The sequence below is a fragment of the Ostrea edulis genome, chromosome 2 (genome assembly GCF_947568905.1).
Source record: "Ostrea edulis chromosome 2, xbOstEdul1.1, whole genome shotgun sequence".
In the NCBI taxonomy this organism is placed as follows: domain Eukaryota; kingdom Metazoa; phylum Mollusca; class Bivalvia; order Ostreida; family Ostreidae; genus Ostrea; species Ostrea edulis.
Window position 1 is genome coordinate 3,755,100 of NC_079165.1, and position 14,404 is coordinate 3,769,503.

General features: G+C 35.8%; 2 protein-coding genes across 3 annotated transcripts; one reads left to right on the top strand and one right to left on the bottom strand.

Moving 5' to 3' along the window:
* Positions 1–2,124: 2,124 nt before the first annotated feature.
* Positions 2,125–3,799, bottom strand: LOC125682050 (2-aminoethanethiol dioxygenase-like). Its single transcript, XM_048922430.2, has one exon. It carries the CDS (start codon positions 3,693–3,695, stop codon positions 2,988–2,990), a length of 708 nt encoding a protein of 235 aa, XP_048778387.1. The 5' UTR covers positions 3,696–3,799; the 3' UTR covers positions 2,125–2,987.
* Positions 3,800–4,003: 204 nt separating this feature from the next.
* On the top strand, positions 4,004–13,216 carry LOC125682042 (F-box/LRR-repeat protein 6-like). 2 transcript variants are annotated; one of them, XM_048922413.2, is made up of 10 exons: positions 4,004–4,378; positions 6,379–6,549; positions 6,700–6,886; positions 7,964–8,095; positions 8,441–8,557; positions 8,939–9,082; positions 9,233–9,336; positions 9,519–9,684; positions 11,668–11,822; positions 12,660–13,216. In XM_048922413.2, exons 1-10 carry the CDS (start codon positions 4,233–4,235, stop codon positions 12,790–12,792), a joined length of 1,455 nt encoding a protein of 484 aa, XP_048778370.2. In that variant the 5' UTR covers positions 4,004–4,232; the 3' UTR covers positions 12,793–13,216. The 2 variants fall into 2 exon arrangements, with proteins under 2 accessions (XP_048778370.2, XP_048778371.2); XM_048922414.2 differs by lacking the exon at positions 6,379–6,549.
* Positions 13,217–14,404: the final 1,188 nt, after the last annotated feature.

Sequence of the window (14,404 nt, forward strand, 5' to 3'; positions counted from 1 at the left end):
ATATCACGTAACTATATTACGTAACTATATCATGCACTATATCACGTAACTATATCACGTACTATATCACTTAACTATATCACGTACTATATCACGTAACTATATCACGTACTATATCACGTACTATACCACGTAACTATATCATGCACTATATCACGTACTAATGGTTGATCAAGGCTCACTGTTAACTTCAATTTTGCTTTCTCTAGTTTTACAAGTTAAGATAAATAAGTGATTTAAGTACAATTATTAGTTTTTGTTTTACAAACAAAACAAGTTTTATTGTTAAAGATTCTTGCAAGTTTCTTGCAAACAATTTTTATTGTAAAAGGTTCCTGCAAACATTTTGAAATGGTTAAAGATTCTTGCAAACATTTCTTATTCTTGGAAATTGAGGCAGGGTTTCCTGCAGTCTTCCTGCAAATAAACAAGTTTTTGCAAATTTGAAGCAAGCCTGCGGCAAAAAAGCTGCAATTATGTTTACAGAAAGATTGTAGCTAGCTGCGAACACTTGGGAACATGGATTCTTTTCTTTTTTTCTGCAAACAAATTTGTTTGCTGCAGGTTTGCAGCAAGTCTGCTGCAACCGCAGCAGTTCTGTAAAGGTAGGTACTATTGTATGTACATCTACATGTAATTGTAAAACGATTGGGTGAATCTGATCTTTAGTGAAACAAATCTTTGTAAGAAATCATTTTATTTGAGACAAATATTTGGGAAACAATTTTTATATACCGATTGTTAGACCATTCTTGGCACACTGATTTTGACTACGGATAACACCGTTTACTGTTCGTAATTTTCGCCTTTCATATGAGATAACTATTTTCCCGAGACTGTTTTTTTTAGTACAATCATTTAACCTGATATGGGTCTACAGTAAAACAGGTAACCATATCGTGTGAGGTAGGTCTAATTCGTGTTCAGTTAATTATGACTTTGGATGCACCATTTTCTTTTGATTTTACCATTGCACCAGATACATAGCTTTGGATTTAACCATTGCAGATACCACGTGTCTTTGGGTGTAATCGTTTTACAAGATAGATGTTTGGGTCACTGGAGTTACCATTTGGAATTTAGCATACAAGGTCAAAAAATTAATCTAATGGTGTACTTTTTGGGAATTAGGTACGAGAAAAGATTTGCAAAAATAATGGAATTCTAAAATTAATTTGCTTTGTCAAAATGAATTCTAAGACCAAGCCATACACAGACTTTTCTTAAATTGTCAGCTCTGTAATGGAAAGACGAAAGAAATTAAAACTCGCAATTAAAACCAAGATATGTTATTAATAAACAGTGCGAGATGAAACACTACCAATGAAGTGGGTGTAGATAAAGGCCAATGGAGATAAATAAAAGCATTTTTGTGGGTCATGACTATATATACCATGAATAAGGTACAACTGTCTTCACCAATATATATATATACAAACTACGACCTGCTTTGGTCCCCATCATACAATTATAATCACATGATGCAAACAACCTAGATATTTATCTCCGAAATATTAATAAAGAAATGTTGGATTTTCTTCACTGATAAAAATGTAAATATAAGAGTTGATTACATTGAAAAAATACCCAAGTGATGTGCATACAAATAGTTGTTCTCAGCACATTGTAAGTGTGTGAATCACATTTCCTTCAATATGTAGCTAATCCCAATGTACAAATAATGCTATAAAATTCTTCCTTTGCCTTTTGTTTCTTATTTTGTGCATTTTACGATAAAACCCTAGGCTTCCCCTCTCGGTTTGCAGGCTGGCTTAACTCAATGTTTATCAGGGTTCACATACCCCTCCCCTAGCTCATATTTCAAAACATTCTGGATCTAAAGAAGAGAGCTGCAGTACATGTTGTAGTGACTACAGTGCTAGTTATAGTACATGAAGTTGTAATGGTAAGAGTACTCATTGTCCTGGGAGAAGTACTAGTTGTAGTTGTGGTAGTAGTATTAGTATTAGAGTCATTACAATGACTGCTGCCATTTCTACCACCACTACAACTAGAATGACTTGATTGCTGCAAATTGCCTTTTTGCCAAATTTTAAGCAATTTTGTCATGGCAGTTTCTAAAAAATTTCCTAATAGTTTTCATTCCAACTGCAAATAATCTACAAATGTTCAGTATTTTTATTGTAAAACTTCATATCAATGGTTGACATAAAAGAACAAAATAACTATTCCATGAAAACAGATACAACCTTGATCTATAAAACATTTTCTTTCAGTCTACTTAAAATTACTGCTGAAAAAATTAATATACTACTAAAGCTTTAAATTTTACATAGTAATTATATAAAGAGGTTACAATATCTTTAGACAATATTGTTAATTGTGAAGAATATTGATTCCTTTATTAATATATTTTAACATTTTGGGGGTCATAAATAATGAGTCAAAGTTAATCACATGATTTTTGCCACCACAATAGGTTCCTCTCACTCCTCTGACTATACTGTTTAATATATGTAATGTACATGTATGCCCATGACTGATTGGTAATGGCTAAAAATAAACAAAAGTTGCCTATAAAATCATGTTAATATTACATGCATATGATGCACATGAGTATCAATGCTTGCGAGTGAAACTGTGTATACATATATCATATGTATTATGTCAGCCTTGAAACATTGTCACAAACCATGCCTATTGTCTCCCTTCGTGCTACGAGGTAGGGTAGGTACCCAGACTCAGTAACCGTTGCTAGCAATTAGAAGTACAGTTCTATATCTCTTCTAATTACCACAATACATTTATGCATATAAAGGATTTATCATATACTGGTAGATTAAATGAATGAAATGTCAAAACAATTTAATTGCCTGCAAATATTTTGTCATTGGTTACATGAATTTAATCATGATAATGCTATACAATAAAAATTACTGGTACCAACTGTAAATGCCATGTAATCATGTTCATAATTAAAAACTGAAAGCATGTTTAAGATAAGCAAAGTTTAATCAATGCAGTATTCACAGGCCATCTAATGGTGGTCCCTTATACTCCGATGTGTCGCACCAAAAGTTCCCAGGTTCATCAATTTCACACAGCCACTCGATGGAGGAATCATTCGATATCTCATTTTCCTCCAAAAGCACATAATACTGACATGTTCTGGTCATCGTTTCGTAGTCATATGGTGGGGCCAAAATGTCCAAAAAGGCTGCCAGATCGCCCACGGCACTGATTTCGTGAAAGTTCCCCGACTCTGGAGTCAGAACACAACATTCATCTTCCTCCGACAAGCATATGCTGTCCTTTCTACGAACCGGGAGTAAATTTTCTTTGGATGCAGACAGTGTGCTCTTTTTCCTCAGTATATCTTCCTCCGACATAGCCGCTCGACTGTAGCTGTTCACTTTCATTTCTCCATAAATAGGTTTACACAAACCATACATCCCGGGGTGGTCATGGAGGGGCAACTTAGCACCCCTCCTCATCACGAATATTCCAACACTCATTACTCTGTCTTCGTATAACTTGACGTATGAAACAGGCGCTTGAAAGGGAGTGACTCCTCTCCGAAACACGGAAGGCTCAAAGTTGACGTCAGCCATTCGTATTTGATTTAACAATGATTTGATTGGCAACAGTGATTCTGTGTCGAAAGTCACACCCTTAGATAACTTAGAAAATATCGAATGCGCAGTTTTTAAAACTTTCTGTATTGGGAATGTCATGATGACGCCGCGCTGGATATCAACTTATCAAGTTCCCACACGGAGTCTGGAAAGACACGAGAAGGAAACCAAACCGAAACTACAACACAATAAATATTAAACCGTACTTAAATATTTCTTTCAGACCATCTCCTTTATTCAACGTTGAAAAGGCTCTAAAGTGTCGTTTTTAAAGGTCTTTATATAAACACAATACATGCTTATGATTATGATATATCTCAAAACATAGTTTTACTCTAATATGAAAAATATAAAAGAAGTTGAAACAGTTAAGGGTTGAATTAACAAATACTATAGTCTGTTAAACGTTTGAAAATATACATTTTACCCTTGCACTTTCAAGAAATGATTTACATTGAGTGTATACAATACGTTGTGCAATATAACATGAGAAGTACATAGAACTATAATTCTGGTGATAAATTGTGTAGGAGGAAGTTTCGGCAACAGAGACTGCTGACATTTGACCCGAAATTGTTAGTCCGTTGTCGGAAGAAGTTTCGATAACGGTTCAACTGTTGAAGTTCCTTGCAGAAAATGAAAAGATGCCGCAAAGGGATTCTTGGTGTAAAGAAAGACCCAAAGAACCAAATCCTATTTTCGTTTTCTGCAAGGGAAGGCGAAGAATGGCCTTCAGATGATTCAGACTCGGATTTCGTACCGTCAGATGAGGATGATAAACCGTATGTGATTTAGCATGTTTAAAATGGAATTTAATTTTAACATGTTTAACAGGTTGGGAACACTTCCCCTATAGCGAGATATTCTCGCTAAAACGCGATTATCCCTCTCTAGCGAGAATAAATATATCCCGTACAACAGAGAAAAACACCCGCGGAGTACATCTTTTTGTCATTCATGTGAAAAGAAGAAAAAGTGCTAAAATGTCTGATACTTCTGCAAATATATGAATCAAAACAAAAACACTCACGATGTGTATTGGATTTCAGACTGCTCCCCTCTTACGCAGCAACTTTGATATGCAATTTCATGACTATGTTGTCAATTTCATATAAACAATTCGCATCATGTTGAGTGCGTGTCGCACTTATTCAGCGTTGCACGGGATTTGCCATTATTTTCAATAAAGACGCCAAAACTCCTGTTTATGGTATTGTTTATTTCTCGCTAAAGAGGGATAATCGTGTTTTAGCGAGAATATTTCGCTATAGGGGAAGTGTTCCCAACCTGTTTAATTCCAGCCAAGGTCTAAACTTAGATCACTGTACATATACAATGATTTGTAATATGTCTTGCGGCAGGACCGTGTTTGAGGGCGAAGCAAAAAGTACAATATTGGTATTAGTATTTATATTGCAGAATAAAAAAAATACAGGGATTAAAAAAAATCAAAAGTTATCCGGACGTGTACAGACAGCTGTGAAAGAATCTTATCTTGTTACACGATTTTAGACATTTGCTTTGTCAATTCATTGAAAGCAGGAAATATACCGCAACTAATGTACAAAATGCATTGCAGCATCATATTTAATGTTGGTGTTTAGTAAATTTACAAACATAGGAGACCTGGTACAATCGAGGAGTGATTATATAATTGAGTAAATATGGTTTACATACTTTTACAGATTTTATGTAACATCTCAGAATGACGTGAACTTAGGTAGACAGGATGGCAAAATACATGTTCTCGCGCTTGCATTCGAATGCCATTTTTACCAAAATTCTTAAGTTCCATTGTTGTGGTTTCATTTTTCATAAGTTTTTTATATTTTCCTTTTAAACATGTATATATATGTGTTACCTATATATAACTAGATACCAAACCTTTTAACTAGACAGATGAATTCAATAACTAAATTTTTTAGTTGTTGTTGGTCATTAAAGTGTGGAGCATTTTACATCTATAGAGGGAATGAGACTGATTGGTGATGCTCAGCATGTGACAATCTAATTAATATTAGATCAATTGATACTTAGATTGTTTTTGTAATTCTAGTTAGTAAACATTTGGATTTAATTATGATTCAGATTTAGTGTGTGAAATGTGTGATGGGGATCACCATCTTCGCTAGCCAAGGGTTTATGATCTGCTTTTCGCTTCTCTACAACCCTTGGCTACGTTAGCACGATTTATGTAGCTTTGAGTGGCGTCCTCTAGCGTATGGAAAAAATATTCTCTGTTTGGATTACATCATTTTTAACCAATTAAAATGCGTTTTAAGTACACTTTGTGTGTTGTTAAAATAAAAATGGCTGCACCCAGTGAGTTGTACGATGTTATACGCAAACCCTCATGGCATAGTCTACACACCGCCATGTTGTATGGAGACTCTTTAGAAATCTGATTAAATGGAAGTGTTTTGAAGATGAGGACTAATTGTTTACACATTCCATCGTCTTGCACGTGGTGTAACGTAACACGCTATCTGATTAGATGCAGGGAACTTGGCCTGCATCCAATCATATGCAGGAAATTGTTGACACAGAAATCGTGCTAACTCAGCCAAGGGTTGTAGAGAAGCGGAGCAGTTCGTAATGGAGTAAACCGTAGTGGAGTAAATTGATGAATAAAACTTTAAACTTGAAAATGCCTGTTAGGTCAAGATGTATAAGTATAAAATTGGGACAAATAAAGCCAGGTTTTTGTCACTTTTCATCTTATCATGACAATAGAACCTGCTTTCTATTTATGTTAAATTGATTATTTTGGGGTTTTTAATAGGAAAAAGAAGAGGCAAGCCAAATCAGGTGTCAAATCAAGGACAGAGTCACCTGCGAAGCTAAATAATGCTCAGGAGAAAGGAGTCATTTGTGCCAGTCTGCCAGAGGAAATCTGGATTTACATTTTTGGATTTGTTGTAAAAGAGACTGGTCCATTGCCTTTTCTATGCAGGTTACTCTTTGACAAAGAACATGTACATATCTAGGTATTTGTCTTAGAAATGGGACATGGCTACATCACATAAGGATTATTTTGAGAAGTACATTTATTTAAACATTACTTGAATTGATTTGTGATTAATTCATATTTCAATCTTTTCAGAGCAGCAAAAGTGTGCCAGTTATGGCGTAATATTGCAAGTCATCCGTCATTGTGGAGGAAAGTGGACTTGTCTTTTGGATGGATTCGTACCAAACGGGATACGCTCCGTTGGTTAGTCCAGGAAAGGCTCACTCAGTGTGCAGAGATCAACCTCACAAATTGGGCCATAACAAACGATCAGCTCAAGGTCACATATTTATTGTCACTCACCAAAGAAAGGATGTTTCTGAATCTCATATGCATAATTCATTATATATACAGGGATCGAAATTAACTTTTTTCACTACTAGCAAATTTTAGCTTGTGGATTATTTTCCAACTAGCAAAATTGAGCTTTTACTAGCATTTTTCAATCGATTGCTGTTTTACAGGAATTTAAGAAAACAAGCATGTATCTATATCAAAATATAGGGAAAATCTTTTAAAATCTCCTTTAAAGTGCAATAATAAAAATAATATTGAGAATTCTTTCATTTAAATTTTAATGAATTATCAGACAACATACATGTATCATTGGTGCATGATGAGGGTCATAGGGTACACTTGTGTGGCGAACTTGCTGTCCAGAGATCTACCACCTATTTACAACATCATGTGGTTTGAAATCTTGAAGACTGTTTGCGTCAATTCAAACTATATCTTCAAAACTTTTGGAAATTTCATCTAAAAAATTCTAGTTGAAAAATAACCGCGAACTCTTAAGTGTTTGACTATAGACTACAGAAGGACACTGCGTGAAGCGATGACACTGACACTTTCATGTGTTGTTTCATGTAAACACGGACAAGATCAACATGCTTGCTATTTAAATCAGACGTCTCCGAGACGCCCAAAGTGTGCATGAAGTAGGCCATCTTCGACATCACTGACTGAGATGACCTTGGCCTTAATTATTTATTCGATTAAAGTTTACTTTTTCAATACTTGTACCTTCATTCTGTAAAGCATTTCTATGCACAAGACAAAATTGTTGTAAACTTCAAAGTACAGTCAATAAACCAAGGAAATCCAGAAAAAAGATGGGGTTTTTTTTTCACTTGTAAAAAGTTGCGATCACTTGTGATTTTTCACTCGCTATATCAATTTTTAACTCGCATTTAGCGAGTATTTCCCCTTAATTTCGTTGCCTGATATATATATACTTGTCTAAGAGTTGCTAGTACTGGTATATTGAAGAAGTAGATTTTTATCCTCCCTGCACATCAAGTGAGCGATGCCCCACCAATTACTTTGCAGTTATTCTAAATACAAATCAATTTTGCAGATGGTTCTACAGAATTGTCACGAATTGAAGTCTATAAATCTTTCACACTGTAAAAAGATATCTCAAGATGGATTCACAGCTTTGGTAGACAACTGCACAAATCTGCAGGGAGTGGATGTTTCATTTACCTCCGTATGTATCTCTAAAAGTAGAAATCAACAAAATAATTGAATACTGGTTATTACAGAAATTTTGATAATACAGTCACACTTCATTATCTTGAACTTGATCACGCTTGGAAATTTTTTTAAGATATTAAGTTCATGATATTGAGGTTAAAATACAAAAAATAATGTAGTAAGGACTTCCCACTCACTTTGATATATCCATGGTATTCAAGATATCAATGTTTGATATACTAAAGTTAGAGGACTGTTGTTCAACCATTGTAAATTTACCTGTATGTAAGACACACAGTTTGAAGTCATATTTGCCTCAGATATCCAACACATTTTATTTATTTGCATGTATTAAAAGATTAGTGTTGGCACCCTGAAGGACATCACATTGAAACATGGGCTGCTCCAACTGAAAGAATTACACTTAGGTGGGAATTACTACCTGAACTTTCCAGCTCTGGCAAACAGCATATTTGTAAGTAGACACATGTCCAGTGTTTTTGCCTTTGATATCTTTACCAATTGTAATGATAACCATTTCGTCATGAATGTGTTGCAGTTGTGAACAATGCGTGTATGAATCTTGATGAATGTAGTATGTCTGTTTTAACAGCTGAGATTTCCGACAGAAATGAAAGTAGAATGTAAATAAAAAGAATGAATTTCATTTTTGAAAATACATGAGGGTATGAACTGCAACGACACCAACATGAGCTGTTCATAAAGCACTAACGCTTTTAATCTAACAATTTATTTCATAATCTATCTGTCTACACAGCAATGTTAAAGCGTTTAGTGGTAAAGTTGTCTCCCTTGAGGTAGATGTAAAGGAACTTGCTGCTTTTTTTTTCTCCAGGAAAATTGTCCACAGCTTGAGGTTTTAGATGCATCCAACTGTCGATTTTCAGGAGACTATGTAAGCATGGATGTTCAGAAGTTTCAGACGGGCTGCCCAAAGTTGAGGGTACTTCGAATGGGGAGTTCCCAATTCAGGTTAAAGGTAACCCTTTCGGATTAATGATTCTTCTAGAAACAACATCATTATTAGTCATTTTATACTCAGAGGAGCAGAATGGGGGAAATCACTGACTATACAGCAGGGTTAATTTTATGAATGAACAAGTATAATTCCTTTTGGTATGTTGCACAGAAAACAAGTGGATCCCTGCCTGGGTTTGAAGAACTGAGAGAGCTGAGTTTGGGGTGCATAGATCTGAGTAAAAGTTGTGGAATCAGTACAGCTTTTGTTTATGAGTATGTCATATCATCAGTATTGCTTTTCTCTTGAAATATTTTGATTAATTGGCAAGGGTCACTTTAATTTAAACTGGAAAACAATTTTGACAAGAACTTTAGATGTGCTGTCATGGCAGTGAAGCTTGTGTCTTTCTATCTTCTGGTACACATAATGTAGTCATTATATGCTTGAATTTTAGTATTCTAGTGAAATCTTCCAAGCTGAAGTTGTTGGATCTTGGAGGTTGCTGGAACATGGAGGACATGACCCCTCTTCTTGGCCTCCCTTTCACAGAGCTTGAACAGCTGTATCTGAGCAACTCCCCTATACGTCTCAATTACCTACTCGGACCTCTGCTTCAAAAGGTAAAAGGTTTTAAGATTTTGTGTATATCAAGATGTTAACATTGCTTCTACAAGTGAAAATAATTTACGCTAAGATTTAGTGAATATATTGTGCACCCTGTATACCAGCACCTTATATCAACCTATTCACATCTTATACCTTACACAAACCTATTCACATCTTTTACTTCACACAAACCTATTCATATCTTATACCTCACACAAACCTATTCACATCTTATACCTTACACAAACCTATTCACATCTTGTACCTCACATGAACCTATTCACATCTTATACCTCACACAAACCTATTCATATTTTATACCTCACACAAACCTATTCACATCTTATACCTTACACGAACCTATTCACATCTTATACTTCACACAAACCTATTCACATTTTATACTTCACACGAACCTATTCACATCTTGTACTTCACACAAACCTATTCACATCTTGTACCTCACACAAATCTATGCACATCTTGTACCTCACACAAACTTATTCACATCTTATACTTCACACAAATCTATTCACATCTTGTACCTCACACAAACCTATTCACATCTTGTACCTCACACGAACCTATTCACATCTTATACTTCACACAAACCTATTCACATCTTGTACCTCACACAAACCTATTCACATCTTGTACCTCACACAAACCTATTCACATCTTATACTTCACACAAACCTATTCACATCTTATACCTCACACAAATCTATTCACATCTTATACCTCACACAAATCTATGCACATCTTGTACCTCACACAAACCTATTCACATCTTATACTTCACACAAACCTATTCACATCTTGTACATCACACAAACCTATTCACATCTTTTACCTCACACAAACCTATTCACATCTTGTACATCACACAAACTTATTCACATCTTATACTTCACACAAACCTATTCACATCTTATACCTCACACAAACCTATTCACGTCTTATACTTCACACAAACCTATTCACATCTTATACTTCACACAAACCTATTCACATGTTATACTTCACGCAAACCTATTCACATCTTATACTTCACACAAACCTATTCACATCTTATACCGCACACAAATCTATGCACATCTTGTACCTCACACAAACCTATTCACATCTTGTACCTCACATGAACCTATTCACATCTTATACCTCACGCAAACCTATTCACATCTTTTACTTCACACAAATCTATGCACGTCTTATACCTTACATCAACCTTCATACATCTTATATTAACCTATGCACTTCATACACCTTATATTAACCTATGCACTACATAACCTTATATTAACCTATGCACTACATACACCTTATTATACGGTATATAGGAATCACTCTGTCTGTCTGTCTGTCCGTCTGTGCAGATTCGTGTCCGGGCCATAACTTCTTTGTTCTTTGACTTAGGCATACCATATTTGGCACACAGGTGGATCACCATGAGATGATGTGTTGAGTACCTTCATGACCTTGACCCTTGACCTCAAGGTCAAAATTAAAGGTTTTTTTTACAATGGATTCGTGTCCGGGCCATAACTTCTTTGTTCTTTGACATAGGCATACCATATTTGACACATGAGTGTATCACCATGAGATGATGTGTCATGTACCTTCATGACCTCTTTATGACCTTGACCTTTGATCTCAAGGTCAAAATTATAGGTTTATGCCATGGATTTGTGTTCAGACAAAGGCATAATATATTTTTACACTCAGGAAAGAGGTAATTTATACCTATTAACAACACCCTTTGGGAGATTGGGGTAAGTGGGGGTATTCTTGGTGAGCATTGCTCACAGTACCTCTTGTATTAACCTCATCTGAACCTGATGATATGCACCTCATACACCTATCTGAATCAGGATTATCTTGGTATGCTAATCTATGTATTTTGGAAATTTTTTTAATGTTTGTAAATTTTACCTGTAAGATGTTTTTTAATGTTTGGAAATTTTACCTGTAAGATGTGTTTTACCTGTCGTTCCCAGTGTAACCACAGCCTTCGGATCCTCCACATTGACAAAAACATCTTCAAGGAAGACTCTCTAGATTCAGCATTACAGGAGCTCTTCCCTCAGTTCGGCAGTAGCCCCCTAGAAATGATCAGCGCTGCGGAAACCAACATCAGCGAGTCCAGTGTTGAGTGAGTTTAGTGTATGGACAGTCTAGTGTTGAGTGAGTTTAGTGTATGGACAGTCTAGTGTTGAGTGAGTTTAGTGTATGGACAGTCTAGTGTTGAGTGAGTTTAGTGTATGGATAATCTAGTGTTGAGTGAGTTTAGTGTATGGACAGTCTAGTGTTGAGTGAGTTTAGTGTATGGATAATCTAGTGTTGAGTGAGTTTAGTGTGTGGACAGTGCAGTGTTGAGTGAGTTTAGTGTATGGACAGTCTAGTGTTGAGTGAGTTTAGTGTATGGACAGTGCAGTGTTGAGTGAGTTTAGTGTATGGATAATCTAGTGTTGAGTGAGTTTAGTGTGTGGACAGTGCAGTGTTGAGTGAGTTTAGTGTATGGACAGTCTAGTGTTGAGTGAGTTTAGTGTATGGACAGTGCAGTGCAGTGTTGAATGAGTTTAGTGCATGGATAATCTAGTGTTGAGTGAGTTTAGTGTATGGACAGTGCAGTGTTGAGTGAGTTTAGTGTATGGACAGTCTAGTGTTAAGTGAGTTTAGTGTATGGACAGTGCAGTGTTGAGTGAGTTTAGTGTATGGACAGTGCAGTGTTGAGTGAGTTTAGTGTATGGACAGTGCAGTGTTGAGTGAATTTAGTGTATGGACAGTCTAGTGTTGAGTGAGTTTAATGTATGGACAGTGAAGTGTTGAGTGAGTTTAGTGTATGGACAGTGCAGTGTTGAGTGAGTTTAGTGTATGGACAGTCTAGTGTTGAGTGTACTGTTTATACACTAAACTCACTCAACCATTAGATTTTCCTAAATTATAATGAAAATAAGAGTAATAATAATTATTATGTAAAATCTTTCAGGATTATTCTGAGGCACTGTGGAAACCTGCAGTACATCAATCTGTCATCGTGCCGTGCTCTTCCTAGAGGGATCAAACGCGAGTACAGAAATGCAGAGATCAAAACACTAAAGTCATTCTGTGGAATCAAATGAGCATCACACTACTGATCGAGGCTTCTCCAAGAGAATGTAACAGATTTTTAATCATGCATCAAGCCATAACTCAGCTAATCCATGAGTGTAGCGAGGTCCAAAAATATGCTGTTCCCTTCTATTCACAAATCGAGTTCAATGTATTAGGACTGCATTTCCTGTTTATATGAATCAGCTGAATGAACTTACTCAGGACTCCAAAGTATCCATGTATAAACCTCGGGGATTTAAATTTTGTATGAAGACTTTTTAGCAAAAATATTTTGTATTTTTGGATAAAAATTATGTACAATATATATGTTAATGTACATTGATTTACAAACAGTATATGTTGCAAAATTTACCATATGAAATGTACATATTTCATTATATTAGTCAACAATACATTCTCACTGACATTTATTTAATAAATCAGTTCTTTGAACCATGTGTTTCATTTATGTTATATGACTCAATCTGTCATAATTATCTACCAATACTTTTATTATGGCTTTCTCAAGGTCATGCACAGATCTCCATGGTCACAGAATGCTGTATATTTCAATATGGATCATCGTTCCATGTTTGCTTTGAACTTAATAGGTCATTAAGTTATCAAGTGCAATATTAGAAGGCTTGATAGTCTGGTACTTTTTGTGCAATCGTAATTGCACCAATTTATGACAAATGGCAAAATGCAATTATATTATATTGCCAAATGGTACCTTTCATATGACTGCAAATTTTTAAAATAAAAATAATGGATACTGGAAATGTTTACCCCCATTTTATTTTCACTCGTCCAAAATGGGCAATTTTCAAAACTGAGTGAATTCAAATTTACTCATCTGTGAAAAGAAATAAATGGTTTATTGGAAGTTTAAAATGGGATGAAATCCAGATTAAATGCATGTGAAGGAAAATAACTCAAGAGTGAAAATTTCCCATTATACAACAAGTACATACACAGTCCCTTTCATTCAAGCTCATGCCACAATGTTCAGGACATTTTGAATTGTGAATTGAAAATTATTGTTATCTTCTCAACCTGTGTATTCATATGAATCGCAATTTCTGTAGCCAATTATGACTCTACATCAAAATGCAAGAGTCTTGTAGTAATCGACATCCATTTTCCTTGAGCGAAAATCAATGTGGCGACGAGACCTGCTTGCTCACTGGTGGCCAGATACCTCAGTTGGTAGAGTACATGACTGAAGATTCAGGGGGCCCGGGTTCGAATCCCTGTCTGGTCAATTGCATTTTTAGGTCACCTGAATTCATTCAGGTGACCTATTGCTATCTGTTTTTGTCCGTCGTCGTTCGTCGTGCGTTAACATTTGAACATTTTCAGCTTCTTCTCTGAAACCCCTGAACCAATTTCAACCAATTTTGGCATATAGCATCTGTGGGTGGAGGGGAACAAAAATTGTGAAATTCGTGGTCCCTGCCCCCCTGGGGCCTGAGGGGTGGGGCAAAAACCATCCAAATGAGTGTAATTTTAAAAAATCTTCTTCTTTACTCCTGGACATCAAGAAGCCAAACTGTGGGCATAATTATAATGAGCGTTGAGCCCTCTACCAAAATTGTGAAATTCATGGCCCCTGGGGCAGGGGTTCTTGTGTTAGGGTGG